The 23,093-nt window shown below is 34.5% G+C and overlaps 2 protein-coding genes across 4 annotated transcripts in view; one reads left to right on the top strand and one right to left on the bottom strand.

The window, feature by feature from the left end:
• The window catches only part of LOC134853331 (protein phosphatase inhibitor 2-like), a 103,985-nt gene that overhangs the window by 28,831 nt on the left and 52,061 nt on the right, over positions 1-23,093 (bottom strand). For 2 of the 3 annotated variants that reach the window (XR_010164347.1, XM_063869303.1), the window contains exons 2-3: positions 4,894-4,986; positions 4,358-4,542 (exon numbers count right to left, since the gene is read on the bottom strand). Coding sequence is in view for 2 of the 3 variants with exons in the window: in XM_063869303.1 (XP_063725373.1) it covers positions 4,358-4,542; positions 4,894-4,963 (255 nt within the window). In the remaining variant the exon portion in view is untranslated. Of the gene's footprint in view, positions 1-4,357; positions 4,543-4,893; positions 4,987-13,089; positions 13,222-16,250; positions 16,352-16,501; positions 16,664-22,278; positions 22,407-23,093 lie in introns of those variants that run through there. The other variant, XM_063869304.1, reaches the window with a different exon arrangement.
• LOC134853114 (uncharacterized) lies at positions 7,926-12,409 on the top strand. Its single transcript, XM_063869056.1, has 4 exons — positions 7,926-8,052; positions 8,588-8,802; positions 9,632-9,861; positions 12,107-12,409. Exons 1-4 carry the CDS (start codon positions 8,029-8,031, stop codon positions 12,154-12,156), a joined length of 519 nt encoding a protein of 172 aa, XP_063725126.1. The 5' UTR covers positions 7,926-8,028; the 3' UTR covers positions 12,157-12,409.

Below are 23,093 nucleotides of genomic sequence, written 5' to 3'. Positions count from 1 at the left end.
GACACACAGGCGACCTATATTCATTTTTTTGAAATCCAAGTCAGGAATAATGGAGCTTTAATAAGATGCTACATTTGACCCCTGGGAGCGTTATTTAGCGTAGTTGAAAATGACCAAAATTACTCAGCACATAATTCCTTTCCGTAACGAGTGACGTGGTCCATAAAAATTACAACAGAGCCTAAACAACTGTAAAATGAAGAATAGAATTTATACCACCTTGTAAGGAAGTAAAAACATAGCCAAGCGAAGATTGGAAAAGAGTAATGACCGCAAGTAAACATGAAAAAAAAACACTGAATTTCTTCAAAAAATCTCAAATTTTAAAGAAAAAAATAATACGCTCTTAATATTAGGCTCTTTAAGAACTTTGAATTTCTAGAAAAATTTATGATTGGCGCTTTTTTGATAACATGAACCCAAGTCGAGAAAATTGGATCAATAGGTAAAGTTTTTATTCCGCTGGGAAATCTTAAAAATAAACTCCACTTTCGAAAATAAAAATCGTTCACGTTTTTTCGCGCCATTTCCACAATCGCATTTGGACAATGCTATTTACTTCACTTTCAGCAGATTAATTTCAATTGAACTCAAATAGTGCATTATAGCAAAGTGCATCAATATTGAAAGACTTTTTCCTGAAAAAAAAAACAAACAGAAAAAATCAGCAAGACCTATATAAGAGTCTTCACTACGTTCATTACTCTTAACAAGAACACAATACATTTAAATTACACTATCCCATGTTTTCAACGGGATGAGATTAGAGTTTGAAAACAATTAGACCATGGTAAACGGAAGTATTGGATACTTGTCATACCAAATTTTTCAGGAATCGAACTTGTTGTTGTTTTTTAGTTCCATCATGGCAATATTGGGGACAAAATGCACCAATAAAAACATTCTCTTGAATCTCTCCCTTTAAACCTAAGTATTTCGGTTTTATTCCGCTGCAGCACAAATCTTTTAGATGGAGTTTTTTTTTTAAAAAAAAACGTAAGACGGCAAATCCTTACTTTTAAAGAACTCTTTCACCATCAATCTTCCGGTGTTGCAGCGCAAATGTAAGCGAGAGTATAAATGCATATAAATGTAAATGCTTATAGGGACAGTAGTCGAGCGTATACAGGGTACGTCCGGCGGGTTCGGCGCCGTTTCGAATCTCGCCTAGGTCATTTCCTTTCTAGAACTCAAATATGCCCCGAACTTGATGGGACACTCCGTAACCAGGTTCGAACCCCCCCCCCCAAGGGGACATTTGGCGCCCCACAAGGGACACTTTTTGATTTCTATCCCCCGAATTATCATTCTTTGCCCCCCTTTTTCCTTTCGGTTGAATTCAGTTAGTGCCCTGATTGTTTGATACTTCGCCCGACGAGGAAACCGTAGTCTTTTCTCACTAAGTCGACACAAGGGACACGAAGACCACAAAAGACACGAAGAGCACAAAGGACGAAAGCCGAAAGAGCGTGAAGTTGGCCGAAACAGAGTGAGTTGGCCGAAACAGAGTGCAGTTGTGCTGTTGGCCGAAAGCCGAAAGAGAGTGAAGTTGGCCGAAACAGAGTGAAGTTGTGCTGTTGGCCGAACGAGCGTGAAGTTGGCCGATACAGAGTGGAGTAGTGCAGTTGTTCAGACTCGTGAGAGATAAATTTCCGGTGCCGAAAATCTCCAAAATCATCAAAAACTGTAAGACTTGTCTAGTTTTTATAAGTCTTTCTGAGCAATAAAATAACATACGGTGTCTTATTGTGTATCCCAACTCAAAGCAAGCTATAAGTGGTAATTTTCCCGATACCAAAAATTTTTGGGTTATTGTGAACGGATTGAAAATCTAGAGAAACGGAACATAGAAAAAAGTACTAGATCATTTTTTTGGATAAATTTTAGACTCGAATCCTCGATTCTGTAGGAAATTTCTGATAATCGTTACTTTTAGGTCGTTAAAACCACACAAAAATCAAATATTGTTAAAAACTACGACATAAAATCCCCAAGTTCGCTTTTTATCCGATTGCAACTTTTGTTAAGTGGTCTGGGCAGGCAGTATCAGGCAAGTTAAGTTGAGTTTTTTCATCCTCAGGTTTCTTCCGCATGGTTGTTGGAATTCAACCAATTTGCCTGATTCCCCACCTCGTTGGTTAACTAAAACTTAAATTGCACTCTCCAACGCATCTGTTTACACGCTTACGCTTTGACTCTGTTTTGTCACAGTAATGTTAAGTGGTCAGCAACGGTGATATAAAGTAGGTTAAGTTGAATTTGTTCATCCTCAGGTTTCCTCCGCGTGGTTGTTGGAGTTCAACCGACCTACTTAATTCCCATCCCCATTGGTAACTACCGCCGCGAATAAGGGCCCCTAGCGTATGGTGTTCATACTAGGGGCCAGTTCTCTAGACCACGCGCTCCGTAAACTATCCGCACCGTCTCAAAAGCGCGTGAAAGAGACTTGTTTCACAAAGCCCGGTTTAAGCTTTAACTTTAACGCCAGGGACTCGCAGAAAACTATCCAATACTATCTGCACCATTTTTTGTCGAATCGGAAAGATCTAGTTATTTGGCACGACGCCATAAATAACTCCATTAGTAAGCACCGAAGTAACAACAATCGTAGTTTGAGTACTGACCAACTTAAAGAGCCTTTTTTTGAGATACAAGGAGAATATTACCGCTTTTGTATACTGTCGCCGCAACGGTACGGACAATATAGAAAAAGAGCTGAAAAAGACAGGTATTCTCGTTCTTAACATAGGTGAGGATTTTATCACAAAGCGAAAGGCCAAAGACCAAATACTTAAGTAAAAAGAACTGGACCAACTCCCTTCCCTTGAGTTGAAGACTCTGTTATTACTTAGATGATACAGTGCTGACCTAAGTACACTGAAAGCTAAGAAGAATCGGAACCGTTTGTCGCCTAAAAATCGTAGGTCGATTCACAATATACTTAAAGCGTTAAAACTTCAAGTTACTCCCCCTTGTAAGTTATTGATGTATTAGAGTATTTTGTGGATTTACTTGGGTGAAAATAAAGTATTTTCTGAGTCGTTTATTTCTGAAATTAATGAGCATGGAAGTTAAGTTTCAGAAGAAAATTAAGAAGTTGTTTGAGAAACGTAGCAATCTCGAAAACGACCTTTATAAATGCCACGAAATAATTTTGGAACACATAGAGTCAGAGTCGTTGCTCAAAAATTGATACCTATAATGAAAAATGTAGGAACTAGCGGTCGAGGTAAATAATGAGTTGATTGATATGGCTGCAAAAAGTGCCAACCCCGACGAATTGATACCGGCACAGGAAATGTGGCTTCATAAGTTGACTCAAAGCAAGAATAAAGTTTTCCGGGAAGCTATCACATATAAAAACAAGTTTTGAGGCAGTAAAAGAGCAGGACAACATAGATAGCAGCTCAAAAATTTCTCATCATTCCGAAAAAAATGAAAAACCACAGTCGCATAAAACAGATACCCGCTCTAAGTTGTCACACCGAAGCAGCCGACATCAGCAATCGGGTTCTCAGAAAGCTAGTCGTTATACCGCAAAGCAGTTTAGAGTTGGAAGAATTGGCTGAAGAACACAGGAAAAAACTGGCAGAAATTGATTTGAAAGGGCTTGAGTTAGAAGATGAGTTATCGGAAATCAGCGAGAATGCTGAGGAAAGTGGTTTAACTCGAATCTCTCCACAACTAACAATAGACGAAAAGGAGCGTACGCGTCACTGGGTCGAATCTGTCGACCACAATCAGCCTGATGCTGTTGTAGTTCCCAATCAAGAGCAGCACGTTCGTTCAACAGCTCCTGAGAAACTTATACTGCATCAACAAATTACATGGTCTCATCAAATTTTACAGGAAAGAATAATGGCCAGGCAGCTTCTAGTGATCCGGGATTGTATTTCAGTAACCACATTCACGGACAACGACATAATTTTGGCGCCCCATAAGTCACGGACAAGCGTTAAAACCACAAGTCACGGACAACGACATAATTTCGGCAAATCCTTGCTTTTAAAGAACTCTTTCACCATCAATCTTACGGTTAGCACTGAGGCAAGAAAACAAGCGAGCTAACTAGTGAAAGCGAGCTATTCTGAATAATTAATGAGAAGTACCGCTCGCTCATGTAATAAGATTATTGAAGGAGTTACTTGGATCGACCATTAGAACAACACCAATTCCATATGATTCTGAACGCCAGCTGACAACTTTTCTTCAAGGTAACAAAAACCGCATGCAGATCTCAATTTATGTAACAAAATCGGTTCTCCGTAAAGCGCTCTAGAACTCGCATGTAATCCTTGCCCTTCTCATAAATAAATTGTCTAAAAAGACTTCAGGGTAAATGGTTCAAAAAATTAACCTGATTTGCTGAGAACATTTTATCTGACAGTCTGTAATTTTGCATTTCATCGTCTCTCAGCAACGCTATCGTGTCGGGCACATTCATTTTTGAGCCCAATGAGGGGCCTAGTGAAAAGGGATCTGCAGCTTGCTGAGTTAGATGGGATCCAAATTGATTTGAAGATCCTCCCATTGGGTCGTACACTGCAAAGAGAAGAAGCAATTTACGAATCACTCAAGTTATTTGTCCATTCACTGCTGCCCATTTCTATACCCCAAAGCGTTTTTTCATCAAAAACTTCAATTTTTTGCCAAAAACCTATAATTTTTCCCAAAATGTACCAAAAGTGACTTGCTTTTGAAAATTAGCTGACCAAAAAAAAATAAGGATCTTCAAATAATATTGAATTCAAAAACTAACGAAAAAAATGTTTTGTGAACGAAATATTCTACGTTTTGTACTCAGGATCCCAACTTTCATAATCCGGTAGTCTTATGAAATTTCTCAAACGGTAACCTTGTTGAACTTGTAATGGAAATTAAAACACACAATACCTGATGATTCGTACTCGAAGTCGGATAGATCTCCAGTCGAAGAGACTTCTCTGTTAGACTCGGATGTCATGACGCATAAGCAGATTTTAATCTGAAAAGCGAATCGGCTGCTCTCAATATACAAGTTAAATTTTTTGTCAAACTTATACAAAATTGTCAATATATGCTCTTTTTACTATACAAGTTTTTACAACACTCTGAATTGCTTAAACTTTATTGCGATCAGAAACGAATGTTCCTCAAATAATCAAAAAGAGTACATAACTCAGGTACTAGAAAAAAAATTTCCAATTACTAAAAAGCACCCAGAAACTCATAACAAATATAGATAACTTAAACAAATATGATCTAAGAGCTCGAATAAGAGTCATACTTAACAGGGTATAGAAGTTCTAACAGATGTGTTTTCGAGTTTTATTTAAAAAGCAAATCAAGCTAAACTAAATAAATTAATGGTAGTGTAGTGATATTAAATCGAATCACAATCTAAGTTCCTTTAATCTCGAAAAATGCCTCAAAATAATCTTAAAAAAATTTAATACCTTTATGTAAATGTAATATTTTTTTTAAAATTATTTTTTAAATAATTGCATATTATGTAAAATTCTTAGAAAATTATTTTTCAAATAACTGCATATTATTTATCATTGACACGTGATTTTAAGTACCATTATACAAAGCTTGTATTTTAATTCATTATATTCTAAATTTCTTCTTTCAAACCATGTTCAAAAATACTAGATGCCAGAAAACGGACTGAAATGTCGTCTAATGGCGGTCTACCAACATTGCTTTTGAAAAATTCTTATCTAGTTATTGGTCTTATTAGCCTAGCCAGATTGGAAACAATTTATAGTGATTTCTATTCTTATTCACCTATTTCATTCCTCATACATCAGGGCAATTTGACAAAGAACTCGTGAAAAAAAATTGAGACAATTATACGCTGGTTACTTTTATTACAGACCAATCGAAATTAAAACTTTTAGAGAACTGAGCAAGAATGAAAATTTGAGCATGTGAAGAACAAGTTCTGTAAGTTTCGAAAGCAAAAAAAATGCCAAAATTAAATTAAAAGAAGGATGGTGCAAATAGCACAGAATATTCCGACCAACATCTTGAAAAAATACAAAACAAAACCTTTTTTGAACTTAGTGTAGTTTTTGTATGTGGTGTGGTAAATTGATCTGAATGAAAGCCTAGAAATTTGGCATACTCGGCATTCATAGTAAATTAGGCAGGATAGAAAGAAGTTTTTTTTAAAAGAAAAAATACTAGTGATGAATAGTGAAACCGAAAACGACAAACTAAATTAACTGGAGTAAAATCAAACTTTCAGGGTTGGATTTATAAATTCATGACTTATCCTTCTTCTACAGAAATCTATTATAAGCCTGCTCGCTGGTTTTATTCGCTTGAAATTAGACTTAATGGTTTTTCTCGACACTGGCACAACTTTGTGAAAAATTTCTCTTGTTATTCAAATCATGACTGTACAAAATGTTCGATTGTCACGAAAAGGTGACTCATTGAGCTATACTAAATTTATGATGTGAGTTTGTAGTCCGTATTAAGAGTTCATATAAGGAAACTGACAAAAAAGGAAATTTCAAAACAATTTTCCGACAAACTAAATTAACTGCAGTAAAATCAAACTTTCAGGGTTGGATTTTTAAATTCATGACTTATCCTTCTTCTACAGAAATCTATTATAAGCCTGCTCGCTGGTTTTATTCGCTTGAAATTAGACTTAATGGTTTTTCTCGACACTGGTACAACTTTGTGAAAAATTTCTCTTGTTATTCAAATCATGACTGTACAAAATGTTCGATTGTCACGAAAAGGTGACTCATTGAGCTATACTAAATTTATGATGTGAGTTTGTAGTCCGTATTAAGAGTTCATATAAGGAAACTGACAAAAAAGGAAATTTCAAAACAATTTTCCGACAAACTAAATTAACTGCAGTAAAATCAAACTTTCAGGGTTGGATTTATAAATTCATGACTTATCCTTCTTCTACAGAAATCTATTATAAGCCTGCTCGCTGGTTTTATTCGCTTGAAATTAGACTTAATGGTTTTTCTCGACACTGGCACAACTTTGTGAAAAATTTCTCTTGTTATTCAAATCATGACTGTACAAAATGTTCGATTGTCACGAAAAGGTGACTCATTGAGCTATACTAAATTTATGATGTGAGTTTGTAGTCCGTATTAAGAGTTCATATAAGGAAACTGACAAAAAAGGAAATTTCAAAACAAAATTCCGCCTTCATCTGTTTTTGAGCTATTTTTCGCAGTTTACATACAAAGTGGGAAGCATTTTTAATTTCTTCATAAAAATGCAATTTCAAACAAAAATCAATTAAACTTAGTTTCAAAGAATAAAAACGTGCTTCACTGACGAACTGACAGTGAGTAGCATTTGATAAAATCTGCCAAATTAATCAGCAATTCTGGTTCGAATTAGAACTCAATTTACTCTGGAGGTAAAAAAACGTCAACTTAAATCTGATCTTTACTCAAGTCCTTGTATTATACTCTGAACTGTTGGAAACAGATCAATCAAAGCAGTTTTTAACGAGTTCAAAACAACGACATTCAATTGACAGTTGCCCAACAGAAACTAACTAACCGGCAGTTAACGTCATTTTAATTGCAAGATTCACGGAGGTCAAAAACTGGTGGCATTGATTTTGTCAGTCTCTGAAAACGAAACCATCAAATGGCAAAACAGGTCATTATTTTAAAAGTCAACTCAAACCAAATATGGAAAACGTTCGCTTAAAAATCAAAAGCGTTCAATATTTTTTTCTTTTCAAGTAAGGATAATTTTATACAACGATTATTTTATACCCGGAGCAACATACTACAAAATAAACTTGACTTTTTTTCAATTGACGAATTTCTTTGTAAATTGCATAGAATAGTTTCCGATATCGAAATATAGATTTACAAAAGGCATTTAGTCTCGTAAATACTAGATTCTGTCTTGACACAGTCTTTAAGAATCCATGACTTGGCGATTGATGATGGTTAATTGCCCTGAAATATATTCAAATTCAGTAGCAAAAAATCATTTCGGTGAAAACAACATTCAACTTCAGTTGAAGAGTCATTCGGTTCAAATTCTATGGAGGAAATTAGCAGAATACAGGTAATATTATCTCGTCAAGTTAGGAGCAAAAAAAATCTACTTTTTAACTCAAACTTTTTCAAAACCATTTACAGTAAGTGGCGACAGAACGTTCATCAACAGCTCAAAATACTCAGTATAGTGCGTTAATTTTGAAATCAGGTTTTAAATCCCAAAAACACGAGGCTTATTTCTGATCTTGACTTCGCAAACACAAGCAAAAAAAAACCTTACAGAAGCTTTTCAAATCGGCAAAAAAAAGAAAAAACGAAAGAACATGCCTTGAAAGAAAATCAACTGACAAAACATTAGTTAAATGAAAAATGGGACCAAAAAGCTCCTACTGTAGAAAAACTGTGTGCTACCCCGCATAATTTCACCGCCTAGTTTTACGTTCCTATTTCACCCCCCAAAACAAGACAAACCCACTACAATTTCACCCCTTTTTAATACCTTTAAAACCGAAATTAAAACACGATTTGTCATATTAGGCTAATGACGACAAAAAAACAAGTAGTAATTGTAATAAGTTGTAGAACAATGTTATCATTTTCAGATCCTTTTCTTTCTTCTCGCCTCTGTGCTGGTCCTAAGCACTACTACACCAATAGTCTCAGCAGATAACTCAGCGACCCTCAACCAACATGCCCAGAAAATCATCCGGTTGGGTGGAAACGGTACACCAGGGTCTGGAATGCCCTTCGAGGTGACCGACAGCGAGTCTGGAGATTACACACAGGATCCTCGCTCACTTAACCTCGGCCCCATCAGGTATGCGATTTTCAACAGATCCAAAAAAAAAAGTTTTTTTTTAGTATTTAATTGAATTATACACGTTTTTTAGGATTGATAAAAGTATCCACCAAAAGTTAATACATTCATCTTGTTACTGACTTCTATGACCAGCCATCGAAAACAACAAAATAACAAGAGTAACCGGTTGCTGTGTAAAAAGCAAGTAAAATTCAGACCATTTCATAAAAGTAAAATACATTAAAACATTTTTTTTTCAGTTTCTACGAATTTTTGTCCTTTTCCAGATGTGTTATGAGAAAAAAGACGAAATTTTAGCAACTTAGTAATTTGATTATTATTGACCAGTCGTCTTTTAAAAAAAAAGAATACAAAATCGGAAAAAATTGTTTCTGATTTTATTTTTAAATTATCAAATTTTCATGAAAACTTTTAATTGACAGTAAAACGGTAAACGACTTAAGGAACCGATTTTTATCTAACAATCGCTACTCGCTCACCTTACTTGCTCAAATTTAGACTAATAAACAAAAAAAAATCCAATCGGTTCTTCTCGACGCTGAATTTCTCGAACCGAATTCAAATATGTTATCTAACCGCATTGCTGCTTTTCTATAAACACATTCAATTAGTGGCGCATTGCCTACAAATGCTGCTAATAATTTGAATAAGCTCGTTGCTTAAGAGTTAGGCAACATTATCCAGCCAAGAAAACAGCCACAAAATAGCATGTAATTATTAAGCAGGTGCGCATCAGCGGTTCTCCGTGAAGAGTTGAATAGCTAGTCTTTTGGTACGTTCCCTTGTGGATAAATAGTCTTAACTTAATCTTAACTTAACAATTCAGGCAAATTCCTGCTCGTGGCTCATCTGACCCGGATGTCATGGACCGACGCATCCTTCCCCAGCGATTAAGCTTCAGGAAGAATCAGTGGAGACGAGAGCAAAACGAACCACAGCAGCAGATATATGAGCCAGCTCAGGAGCAGATCTTCTACGATTCTTACACTTCGCCTATGCCTAAACAAACCTCAATCAAGAAAGTGAATTACAACAAGCGCGCTTTCTCAGGCTGTGGTAAGTTCAATCGCCTAAAGATTCAATAGAAAAAGAGTACTCGAGAAAAAAAGTGTGTTACTATGACCTCAATAGAAAAAAAATGTTCCGACCACTCGAAGAGTTAAGCAACTTTGGATTCGGGTCGGTTAATTTTCCAGCCAAATTTGACTACATTAAGGAAAGCTCGCAGGGGTTCAAGTGTGGTTGGTATCAGATCAAAGCCCTTTTGATCGTGATTTGTATTCTAAAATAAACTCTGAAAAACTCTTAGCGTCGAAAAAAATTGTCGAGAAAAATTGGTCGGAATATTTTTGGCTTTGTGACAAATTCGACAAAACTGATGAGAGGCTGACCTCTCACTACAATTTGATCTTTATTTTAAAACTAATAGTTTTATGTCATTTTAGACTGTTTTTCCAATAATTTAGCCGCTCTTAACTAAAGCAGGAATTTGGGAAATTAAAATAAAAAAACTGAAAATATTTTTCGATATTCTTTCAACTTCCTTTTTTAAAAACTATTTGCTTGAATCAGCATGGTCGGAACAATCTGTGCTATATGTACAGCAACCCAATATCCTTCCGAGTTAATGAACAAGTTAATGAAATCCAAAACTTCCTCTCTGTTTGAGTGCTTTTCATTTGAATCCATACCAAAACTATCAGTTTTTAAAATTCATTCTTTATCGTTTTATCGGCTATTATTTAAAATTGGCTTAAGACTAACTCAGCTGCTAGGCTCGAAAAACTAAGGTGCCAATATAAAAAATGGTTACTGGATCTGTAAGCCGAATTCGTCATGCCAGCGCCGTCGGAAAAAGCGAACAAAACAACCTATTAAAATTCCCAAGAGCGGGAGAAAAAGAGCATAAGCGAGAAAAAAATCCCGACCCGATTTGGTTAAAATTATTCTTCCATTGCACAAAAGTGAAGGTTCACATAACTAACAATAAAAAACATAGCCAATGACTGTTGGAAAAGAGTAATGCACGCAAGGAAACTGGTTTTTTTTTTTCAAAAATCTTCAACTTTTGAATTTCGAAGAACAAATTATGAAGCCTTAAAGCTCTTTGAATTTGTAGAAAAAAATATGATGGATACTTTGTTATTTAAATTAACTCAATTTGAGAGAATTGGATCAATGGTAAATTTTATTTCGCTGGGAAATCTGATAATTTATTTCCATTTTCTAAATTGAAAGTCGATCACGTTTTTGTGACCTTTCAAATTTTGATGTTCGATAGTGGAGCTTGCCTTCCTTTTAAAATAAAAAATTCACTGAACTTAAAAAGAACTCATAAGTCAAACCGCCCGCAAAAAATCAAAATTGAGCGTGAACAAAATTTACGACTTTTTCCTGAATAATAAACTAAAAAAAACAGCAAGACCTATATAAGAGTATTCATTACGTTCATTAATCTTAAACATAGTCAACAGTTGGAAAAAGGTGATAGAACAAGGTAACCGAAAAAAAACTGATTAAAAATTTTAGGACAGTTTAGGATAAATTTTGATCAAATTATATCAGGTTAAGGCTCTTCGAGCTTCAAGAGCAATTTATGAGTAACATTTTGTGATAAAACTGACCAAACTTAAGGAAATTGAATCAATCGGCAATCTTTTGATTTTGCTGCAAAACTTTAAGCAAAATAGCTTGAAGTATGAATGCATTCATAAGTCTGAATGCACTTCTGTAGTTATTGGAGCATTTTAAGACTTTTTCCTGAAAAAAATGCCAAGACCCTTTTAAGTGAAAATCACCTCGTTCTTTTACACGTAAATATATGCTAACTTTTCGAAAAAAAAAGTACGTCAGGAAAAATATAGAAACTACAGATTGGGATAAACTATATACAAAACTAGGTTATTAAAAAACATCCAATCTCAAAAATTCTTTTGACTTCAAAAACCTTTCAGCGAACAAAACTTTGTTGGGCTGAAATGTTTTCTGAAGCAAAAATTGGCAAAAAAATTGAAAATATAATTCTGACTCAAATATTACCAAAAAATAATGTCGACAGAAAGATCTGTTCAACGAAATAGCACAAAAAAATCCTGAGAACCTAGAAGTTAAGATCTTCCACCGAACAATCAAATTTGCTAAGCGCTGAATCTAAAGGACTCGGTTCTGATTGGCTGGAAATCCGAATTAGAGCCAAGTTCAATTAACTCCTCCCCCAAAACATGATTGGAAGGAGGGGGAGGCATGTTGGCATAATTGATGGAAGTTAAGAGCATAAAAAATCATAGGTTTTTTGTTTTAGACGACCCAAGCTGTCATTGGAGGACGCCTCATTGGGGAAAACGAGTTTAAACAAGGCTGACAGCACACAAAGCCGACGGCACGCATAGCCGAAACATCAACTGACCTTCTAGAAACAGCTTAGCTAGCAACGGGTCACAAGCAAACGTCAAAAATCGGCACTATTTTAAAGAGTCGGCATTTTATCATCTGCAATTACTATGTAGAAATTAATCAATATCTATGACGCATATCACGTGCTTTGAAGTTGTTATAAAATTGTTGCTTGAAATAATAGTTCGGAGTTCAATCTAATTAACTATGCCTGAACAATTGACTTTTTTCAACTTCAACGAGGAGCCGAAAAAATCCAATATGCCTAAATATACTACGGAATCAATAGCATTTGCATGAACTCGTCATAAACCTCAAGCATTTAATTTAGATTTGCTATCGTGACGCAAATAACTCGCGCGCGGTCATTCGACCTGCTTTAACCGCAATTCAAGGGAAAGAGAATATCAGTACCAAACAATCGACCTTCAAAGTCGCAAAAAAATCTTATCAAAAAAGAACAATTTAAAAAGAAAACAACACAAATAAACACAAAAGTCAAATCAGAAAACTTTAAGCCGGGAAAATTCTAAAACTCTTTTAGCAGAATACTTTTCACAGAAAGAATAATGGAATAAAGAGATTATTTAGATAAAAATAAGTTCAAATTTCAGTTTTTTTTTTCAGAAATTTTTCAATTCAGAATTGATATTTTGTATTCAACGTCTCTACCGAAGCTCTATCTTGCGGATTATTATGACCCACATAACATAATCCCATAAAACTAACCATACTCCATTTCCAAGTAACGAACAACAGCTAAAATTAAATCAAAACATATCGTTTACTTCATAAGTCGGAACAATTAATTTCTACAAGAAGATGCCAAATAAGTGTTTGAAACTACAAAGTTAATTTGAATTAGCAGAATAGTATCAAACGCGAAAAGAATTAAAACAAAGCGATTAAATTAAAAGCACAAGTCAACAACTAAATCATTTATCATTTTCTTCACTTTCAGTCGTAGAATTAATCAGCATCATAATGGCACTTCAATTGACAGGGTACATCGTCATCTGTTTCCTAAAACAAACAAAACACTGAAACAAAAATGTATGTCATTAAAATTTTAAAAAACTAGCTAATTTAACAAAAGAATTGGGAAAAACTAATTAATTCAGAAAATTGACTAAAAGATAAAAAAAAATTTCATTGCTCCGACCACTATAAATGAGGGAGTCCTTTACCGCTATAAATAGGGCACCGGCAAGGGTCTGCGTAATAAATCTTATTGAAACCCTGCTTCAAATATTTTCCTGTCTGTCCATGAAATTTTTTGAAAAAATAACTAGGCAGATGACAAATAGGATAGAAAAACATTTCAAGCACAACTTGAAAAAAATGCCCTCGAAGTCGGAATTGTTGTACACTTTTACACAAAACAAACCCAAATCTCGAAAACTACGCTTCTACTTATTTTTTTCTTATCAAATCGAACTTCGGTCAACTGTGCCCACATGAGCAACAACAAATACTCCCATTGACCATCCCTCTGGATGAGTGGAACGGAATTATGACCTAAGATAGGACTTTATGGTACGACTAAACAAGCACTTCCAGCATCGAAAGGGGTTGAGATTTAAACCAATTTAGTCTTTATTCAGATTTCGAAAACGATATGAAAAAATACAAAAATTTGAAGCGAAGCTTTGCACCACTTGCAATACAGCGCAAACGCAACATGACAAGCCAGTCGTCAGAAAATGAGACAAAAAAGCTCATTTTGCTGAATTAGCATCGAAAGAAAACTTACGAAGCAATAACAAAGCCAAATCTTGAGCAGACGCCCTTCAAGTCGATAAAAAAGCCCTTCTCTTTTGCTCATGTTAACTTTTTGGAACAGAAAACAAAACATAGCTAACTGAAAGTTGGAAAAGAGTAATGAACGCAAGGAAACTGAAAAAAAAAACTGACTTGTTTTTTCACAAACCTTCCGATTTTTAAATTTCTCGAAGAAAAAATAGATGTCCTCAAAGCTCTTTGATATTGTAGAACAATTTATGATGAAATGTTTTGTGTTAAAATTAAAACAATTTGCGAAAACTGGATCAATAGGCAAAACTTTCATTTCGCTGGGAAAACTGATAATTAATTTCCATTTTCGAAATTAGAAGTCGATCACGTTTTTCGTGACCTTAACATTTTTGCTGTTCGATAGTGGAGTTTGCCTTCCTTTTAATAATAGTGGAGTTTGCCTTCCTTCTCTTTTGCTCATGTTAACTTTTTGGAACAGAAAACAAAACATAGCCAACTAAAAGTTGGAAAAGAGTAATGAACGCAAGGAAACTGAAAAAAAAAACTGATTTGTTTTTTCAAAAACCTTCCAATTTTTAAATTTCTCGAAGAAAAAAATAGATGGCCTCAAAGCTCTTTGATATTGTAGAACAATTTATGATGAAATGTTTTGTGTTAAAATTAAAACAATTTGAGAAAACTGGATCAATAGGCAAAAATTTCATTTCGCTGGGAAAACTGATAATTAATTTCCATTTTCGAAATTAGAAGTCGATCACGTTTTTCGTGACCTTAACATTTTTGCTGTTCGATAGTGGAATTTGCCTTTCCTCTTAATAATGGAAATGCAAAGAACTTGAAAAAAATTAGAAGTCAAACCGCGAGAAATCAAAATTGAGCGTGAAAAAATGTTAAGACTTTTTCATGAAAAACCAAAACAAAAAAATCAGCAAGGCCTATATACGAGTACTGACTGAGTTCATTATTCTTAGAGGAAAAAAAACATTAAAAAAATTTCGAACAAAACGGGCATGAAAATGCAGACATGCTCAAAACATACCTGTTTGTTGATGAAAATGCAAATTGGAGAAAATTCTTCTGTGATATTGTCAGACAGTTGTTTACATAGAAAAGTATACGTTTCGATTTGATTACGCTATCTAATTGCAAAGCTAATTATGCTCAACGAATATTAGCTGTGTCAAAGCCGAGCTTTCTTTCACTTGCGATACCAAATATAAAGAATTAAGGTAAAAATTACTAAAACATTGCATATTATTTCCAATATATATTGCAGAATTGACCTGAAAAGAAACGTCACGGATCTCTATTGCACATCCTATTCCATTGATTATAAAAAACTTATTAGTGAAAACAAGCAGAAGGAAAACTGATCAGAAAATTAAACTTTCGGAATAATTTGAAAATTGGCCTTTAAACTGTCTCAAAATGTTATAAATGAACGTAAATTAGATGAATTTCGAGACCAATCGTTAATTTTTTGTGAGTTTGTCTTCGTGCGAACTAAAAAAAATAACTGTTTTGTTGATTAAATGATTTCTTTGTGATATTCGGTGAAACTGAAAACCCAATCGGCACATTTGAAGCTGAATCGAAAACTTAACATAGGTGAAGCTGGCTTCGCTCACACAAGCATGAAAACGGCATAAGCCAACTAAACAGATAAAAAAAACGAAAAGAAAAACAAAAGTAAACCGTAAAAACTGAAAATTTGGTGTGGTAAAATCAAATTTCCAACTTGGAGACGAGGAGTCTTACGTCCTCGCAAGTGCTTCACGATCAATGGAAAAAGTACTAACCTAGCAACACATAATACAACTACAGTTGCTATCAAATTGCCTACGTAACAAAAAGGCCACCACACAGAAGTTAAATAAATTCTATTTACCAAAACAGAACCTCAGAACTGAGTTTAGCAGTCCTCTCTCTGTTTTCATAAAACTAGCCCAGCTAGAGAAAACTGAACCAATAGGTAGTGTTTATACCTTATGGAAACTTAACAATCAAAATCCATTGCGAACCAAAAAGTCAATCATTTTTTTGCACCAAATGCACTTTTGTAATCTGAGGGCCAGGTTCAAATCGCACCTGTGCTGCAATTCGCAAGGTGAGCTCTTGCAAGTTAGCAAGAGCTTAATGACGCTGGTTTTACGCGATCTTGTCAAACTAAATAATTTATCTCTTGCGATCAAAGAAAAAAAACTTGTCTAAAAAAACTTGCGATGAAAAAAAAACTGAAAAAGATTCTGGGCTTCGAGAAAAGGGTTTCAAATGTCCAGATATTTTGAGTGTATTACCGAAAATATTCACTCGTCTTCATCGTCTTCTTCCTCTTGTTGCATGAGTTTCCTGGCCTCCTGGATTCGCTGGAACTCGTTATAGTGTTTCTTCCTGGCATCTGCCAAAAATCACCAACTTGAAGAGAAAACTTCAATACACAAAATAGTAATATAATAACTATTCCAACTTATAACTATTCCAATTCATTTCAACTGTTTTAAAAACTTACTATTTATTCATCAGATTGTTCAATCATTATCAAAACTACCTTCGAATTTCTTCTTCTGTTCCTTTTTCTCTGGTGTGTCTAATTCTTCATCTTCATCGTCTTCATCTGTTGGTGGTATGTCTGTAGCCATATCTTCTGACGAGTGTCTTCTTTTCACTGAAGCCAGTCTGTCTGCAAGCTCCTTAGGGTCAACAACCACCCCTAAAAACAAACGTCTAAGATTTTATCAACCCGAAAATCGTTTTTTTTTTTTCTGACCGATAAAAGTATTAAATATTGCCAACATAATGGTATTAACAAAACTTGGCAACGAATTCATATTGAAGCAATAAAGATTTAAAAACTAAGCCGACTGCATCTATAAAACTGCCCCCAGCTGCAAAAAACCAGTGTTGCTTTTAACAGATAAATCACTCTACAAAAATCAACGCTTCATTTACAAGACAAACTAAAAATGAAATCGATTGAAACAAATTTTATCGATTTAGTTTGAACTTAAATTCTGATTCACTTTTGGCATTTCACATATTATTGCTTTTTTTAAATTGCACATTCTAGTTTTTCACATTTCTGACACGCTTTTTTACCTTAATTAATGTTTGGCTCTATCCGTTTGGATAAATTTTACGAAACAACTCTTCCCGAATGGAAAAAATTTTTGTGTAGGAATGAATTTTTTGATAAATTTACAAAGATATCGTCATGACGAGTACGTCAGCGCTCTGAATAATTGACAATTCAAAAATAATTGATTATGAAAAATCTCAATAAATTAGTCTCGATCTATTTTTGGTTGAGCAAAAAAAAAGAAAAAGAAGCAGCTTGATCAAAGGAATAACCGGTTCAATATAACAGGAAAGGTACTTTGATGACCGTAGACATTACACGTAGGTGAAGCTGTACTTCGCAAACCACCAAAAACGGCACTAAAAACAAATAGGACAACTGCAATTTGAAAGAAATGTGCTTTGAAAGAAAATAAACTTCAAAAACTGATTTAATTCTCCATAAGTACGGGATTCGCTTTCGGACATCCTACCAAAGAATGGCTTGTCTTAACCACTCCCATATTTCGTCGTGGTTTTGCGTATACTTAAATAAAAATCAGTTTTTGCTGCTTTATTTCTTAGAATAAAGCGGATATAGCTAGGTATGCTACTTAGTTGAAAATTGAATTAAATCTATACTAGCGCAAACCCTTTAGAAATGAAACACGGCAAACACTGTATAGATGAAAGCACTCACAAAGCGCGCCATTTAATTAGTGTTAGTTGTTGTTGTAGTAGTAGAAGTAGTAGTTGTAAGAAAAGAATCAATGTCTCAAATGATGGTTACAAAATCATACACAGGCGAAGCGGAGTTTCGCACCACTTGCGATATAAAAAACATAAAACGAAAGAAATGAAAATATTGAAAAACCTAGGGAAATCAAAATTTTCGTATTTCTCGATAAAAAGAAACTACAACCCAGCTTGAGCTGGCGATATCTGCTTGTGATGCAGGTGAAAAGCGTAATTTCGAAAACTATACTTTCCCAAAACCTTAGTTATTTCATAAGTGAGAAAAGTGAAAATTTTTGAGATATGGAATTTTACCAAATACATAAAAAATTTTGTACAAAGTAAGGATTCGGCACTTCTGCAGGAAAAATTCTCGCAACCGGCTCTTTCAATCGAACTTTTCATCTCAGATTTGATAAAGTAGTTAAGAAAAACCAAAAAAAAAATTAAAAAACGGGACTTTCCGATATCCATGACTTTTTTTCTGCAAGAAGCATAATCGTGGCCGCTAATAAGTCTGCAATTCGTGGCCGCTAAAATATAGACAACTCTTAAAGCCAGGTTTCTCGATTAAGCTTTAACTTGAGAAAAGGCTCGGTAGGTTTCGAGTAAAGTAAAAAAAAACTCCAATAAACTTTGACATTTTTGAAGGCCATAACTTTTTCTAAAACAAAATTGAGTGCAACCATTTAAAAAAGTAGGCTTCTCACAACCTGTCGCCTTTTTTTAATTATTGATATCAGATTCGGCCGATTAATTATCGATAAAAGTCCAAAAGTTCCAAAAAACTATCTCAGAACGCGTTCTTTGGATTGAACCCAAAACATCAGATATGAGAGAAAACTCAAAAGTTAACAAACAACGGGTCAGTAAATCAAAAACTTGATTTTTCCGAGGGCGATAACTTTGTATTCAAAAGCGTAAACGTAAACCATAGAAGGAAGCAACCCAAAAACTATTTTCAGGCGTTGAACTACCGGGCTCCAATTTGCTACTACTAAATCAGTTTTTAAATCATCGTAAACTTTTTACAATGCCCTCCCCCCGTCTGGTTTGAATGGGGATTGTTTATTTCTACGATAAGATAAAGATATTGAATTCAAATCAAACTTTCTACCAGCAAAAGAAAACTAACTTGGTAATGGCTTTCAGAACAACTAACTTGCGTTGTTAACGGCCTTTGCATGCTGTTCGTAAGCAACCGGTTTCTGGTTTGCTCCTCAGTAATGATATATTTTGCAATTTTCTGGAAGCATCCCCTTTTAGGTGAAATCATACACCGGGAGCGCGATCATAGTTAACCAGATGAGCGAAAGACAAACCCAAAAACTCAATTATGAAGAGAAGCTAGAAAAAAAAACAGCACTGACCCCTAAAAAAATCAATTTTCAAACAACCTCATGATTACATAGCAGTAAACAGACAAGCTAGTGAGGCCACTAAGTGGATAATTAAGCGAACAATTTCGGCGATATAAACATATCACTTTAATCACTCACCGGACAAAATTAAGCAACTCAGTTTTTCATTAAAACTCTCCCAAAAATTATCCAAATTTGTATAAATTCTCAACTAGTTCGGCCTTAGTTTTTGTTTCAACATCAAGCTGATGTACCTTTCCAGGTAACCAAATTTTAAAAATATCAAAAATATTTGCTTAATGACAATTTGATAAGAAAGAAATCTGATTGCCAGTCTCTTTTTTCGATTGCCTGTCTCTCAATCATCTTTTTTTCCTAGTATACTAAGCTAATAAACATGCAGTAGTTAATGCGCTTTTAAGTTAGTAAACGTGCTGGTTAAAAAGTAAGCAAATGAAACAGCTTAACGCGAAAATTGTTAACTGAAATGAATGATACTAGACGCTTGAAACAAGTTATTCTTATTAAAAACAAGCGCTGGCTATTTATTCATTCTATGATAATGAACAATTTGGTGCGAGAAAACAAAAGACTTATGATCAGGAAAAAATATTCCCGTCCAATAAAAAAAAACTTTAGTTAGAAATCTCAAAATTGGAATTCCCGCACCGGAGTTTATGGATAAAAATCGATTATAATGGGAAAATTTTGCAAAAATGTTGTCATTATAATCCATGAATGTTGCAGATTTAGACCATTAAAGAAATTATCTTTTCTTTAGAATCGATTATTTTCGTAAAGACAAACCTCATTAAAATTCATTAGACAGAGGCTTGCTTCGCACCACTTGCGATACAGCATAAACCTAAGAAAAAAACATGAAAAGCCGAAAAAAAGAAAATGTTTGAAAAAAAAACTAAGTCATAAAAACTTTTATATTTCTATAGATGTTCATTCCAGGCAAACATGCCCGACACTTGAATTTTAAATCAGCTTCAACGGAACAAAATTTACGAAAAGAAACAAAGCCGACCATCTTTGAGCAGACACAAGTTGAGATGAAAAAAGCTGCTTTTACAAAAAAAAATTGAAGTCCCACCTTAAACAACTATGGACAACACTTCCACTTGCAACTACAATGAAAATTGTTTACAGCACAAGAAAAATCAGTTATCTGGCAACTAAGTCAATAATCTTTCAGCTTAAACCACTTGAACCGAAAAAAAAATTGTGATTTTTTAAATCTTTTAAGTCCCCCTTAAATCTAGAATGAACAGCACTTGTACTTGCAACTACAATGAAAATTGTCTACAGCACGAGCAAAAGCCGAAAAACCATTAATTGATTTTTCTCGGACATTTTTTTCCCAATTTCCTCGATACTGAAAAAAACAAGGTCCGACCACGACTCCAACCACAGACCTTAAGGTACAAAGGCAACTGCTTTACGTCCAGGAGAAGGGGGAAGCAACCTGGAAGATATTGAAAGAGAAGTGAAAAGGAGTCAGCTTCATATTCAGCAAGTGATTCAACTGATTTTGTCAAATTAGTTGTTAACTAGAAAAAAGTCTAAATTTCAGTTTGATAACGCTTGCTGATCACAAGCGTAATAATAGACACAGAAGGGAAGCTGCGATTCGCAAACACTTGCTAGAACACGACCGAAAAGCAGCTCTATCAAGTGCCAAAAGAAAAAGTAAAAATAAGCCTCGAATTTGCAAAAACTCGAGGCTTAGCAAAAACTCCAATTAGCATAAATCTCCGATCTCACGCACTAACCATTCAGCCACGGATGCTTAAAATCCCCAAAAACTAGCCAACAAAAACACAGCTACAAATGCTAATATATTTCCAATTCAATCCAGCAAAAGTAGCATCAAGTACAAAAAGATACAATTTTGCATGAAAAAAATTGCAAATCATAAAGCCACATTATGTATAAATTATGCATTTCAAAAAAATTGCGAGATATAATGAGTTAGAAAATTTCTGAAATCGAGGTTTTATTATTGTTATATTGTTTGAAACAAACAGCTTTCTTCGATTCACTTCATGAACTAAAAATGCATCAACTGTGTAACTATTCGAAAATCATAGCATATGTTATCAATAAGCTGTGTGGTTCAACAAAATATCAAACTATCATTGGCAATTCGACGCAGCCAATAATGTTGCTTTAAGTCGCAACAAAAATTGCGACTTAGTCGCAACAAAAGTCGCAACAATATTTGCGACTTAGGCTGGAAAAAAAAGCTCGTACTATTAACACATTGCTTCGCAAGTGTAATTAATCCATTTAAAATTGATTAAAATTAATTATAATGTATTAAAATCTCTAAACTTTTGCTAAATTAGTTGCAAAACTGTGAACAACTTCTTCTATACTCACGGCTTACTCGAAATCTAAACCTAATCATTTTTATATAAAATGCGTGTTCAACTCTTCCCCTTTCCTGATATCAAAATTTCAAGAGCAAAAACAGATTTTTTCTTTTATACGTTTCAGGAGGACAAGTTTCAAAAAAGTGGGGGCGTTTTTGAGTTTTCAAAATTGATAGTTCAGAACTTTCAATGATAACAAAACTTTGTTTTCGGCTCAATGGGTTCAACAAGTGTCTGCGTCTACCCAAGTGTTCTTGGCTAAATGGCCGTTCAGTAAATATTTATGAAAGATCGTTTTACGCTGTTGATCGTGTTTATCGGTTGTTCTTTTCAGAAATTGGACATCAATCGAGTTATCGCGACAAATTCATGAAACTCTTGTAGATATAATTTTTCAAAACAGTTCAAATTTTTTTTTCCTAATATTGGTCTTCGCTTCATTTCCTATTCGCTAGATTGCAATACTATGCTAGCGTTGTATCACAAGGGAAGCGAAGCTGTTGCTTTCCAATTTTTTAATATCTATATCCAATATGCTTCTTTTCAATCCCCCATCGGTGTAATTTTTTAATCTCGATATTAGAAAAATACTCTTTGTTGCGTCTTCAAAGCACGGGAGAAAGTTTGAGAAAAACGGATTCAAACGAAATCGATTCAGTGTAATTTTAGTCTGAGCAAACTTCGAAAAACGTTCTTTATTGAAATAACCATAGCTAGGGTAATATGATGTGATGAACACACATTTACGCATTTTTCCTTCCTATAGCAAAATAGTGGACGAAAGCTACACAGACCTTCATTATCATCGTTATCGTCTGGAATCGATCCTCTTTCAAATGGCGTTTTGGGTTCGTCTATCTTCATGTGGCCATAGTCTTTATTCGGTGGATGCAGTGTCTGCAAAATGTTCATCTCGTCAAACCTAAACATTCATAGGTAGTTAATGAAAAAAAAAGCAACCTCAAATTCGGCCCTCTTTATCGAAAATATCAAGAGGAAGATTGAATTTTTCAAACCCAAAGATTCAACAAAAATAAATAAAGCTACTTCTTTTCTTCTCTTGTGTACAGTATGAAGTTTAACCACGATGAAAACCCGAGAACTCAATTTTTTTTGCTTTTCTCATCAAAAATTGCTGCAAATACCCAAGTTGTCAGAAGTTCTACGCTATTTGGACGGCGAAGCAGCCAAAAACTCTTGTTCTAACATAGTTTCATGAAGTAACGGGTGTAGGGTGAGTTTATTCATTTCAGGCGCCTCAAGTGAAGCTCGTAGGTTAGGTTTTTTAAATCGTTTTGAAGTCTTAAAACTCGTGATTCAAACTTCAACAAATAAATTGAAAAAAACATCTCAGTTAATATGGTTCCGTTTTTCCGTTTCATAATTTTCACGGGTGAATGAGAGATAACTAAACTTCCTAATTATACTTCAATTCTAATATTTTTTTTTACAATGAGCGCCTCATTCGTGTGTAGCTTTGTCATCGAATTGAACCGCTTCAACTGTCTAGAAAAATGGGAAAATGTCTTCGAAATTTTTCGATTTTTGAAAGTTTTCGATTTTTAATTTTTTTTTCAACTTTCCTTGATTTTGAATCGCTTAACTTTCT

Source organism: Symsagittifera roscoffensis, chromosome 8 (assembly GCF_963678635.1).
Source record: "Symsagittifera roscoffensis chromosome 8, txSymRosc1.1, whole genome shotgun sequence".
NCBI lineage: Eukaryota > Metazoa > Xenacoelomorpha > Acoela > Convolutidae > Symsagittifera > Symsagittifera roscoffensis.
The sequence above is the reverse complement of the archived record's forward strand: the minus strand, read 5'-3'. Positions and strand labels throughout refer to the sequence as shown.

Coding starts and splice junctions, on each gene's coding strand:
- LOC134853114 (XM_063869056.1), top strand. CDS start 8,029: ATGGAGGAAATTAGCAGAATACAG. Junction 8,803..9,631: donor CTTAACCTCGGCCCCATCAG/GTATGCGATTTT, acceptor TTAACAATTCAG/GCAAATTCCTGCTCGTGGCT. Junction 9,862..12,106: donor GCGCGCTTTCTCAGGCTGTG/GTAAGTTCAATC, acceptor TTTTTGTTTTAG/ACGACCCAAGCTGTCATTGG.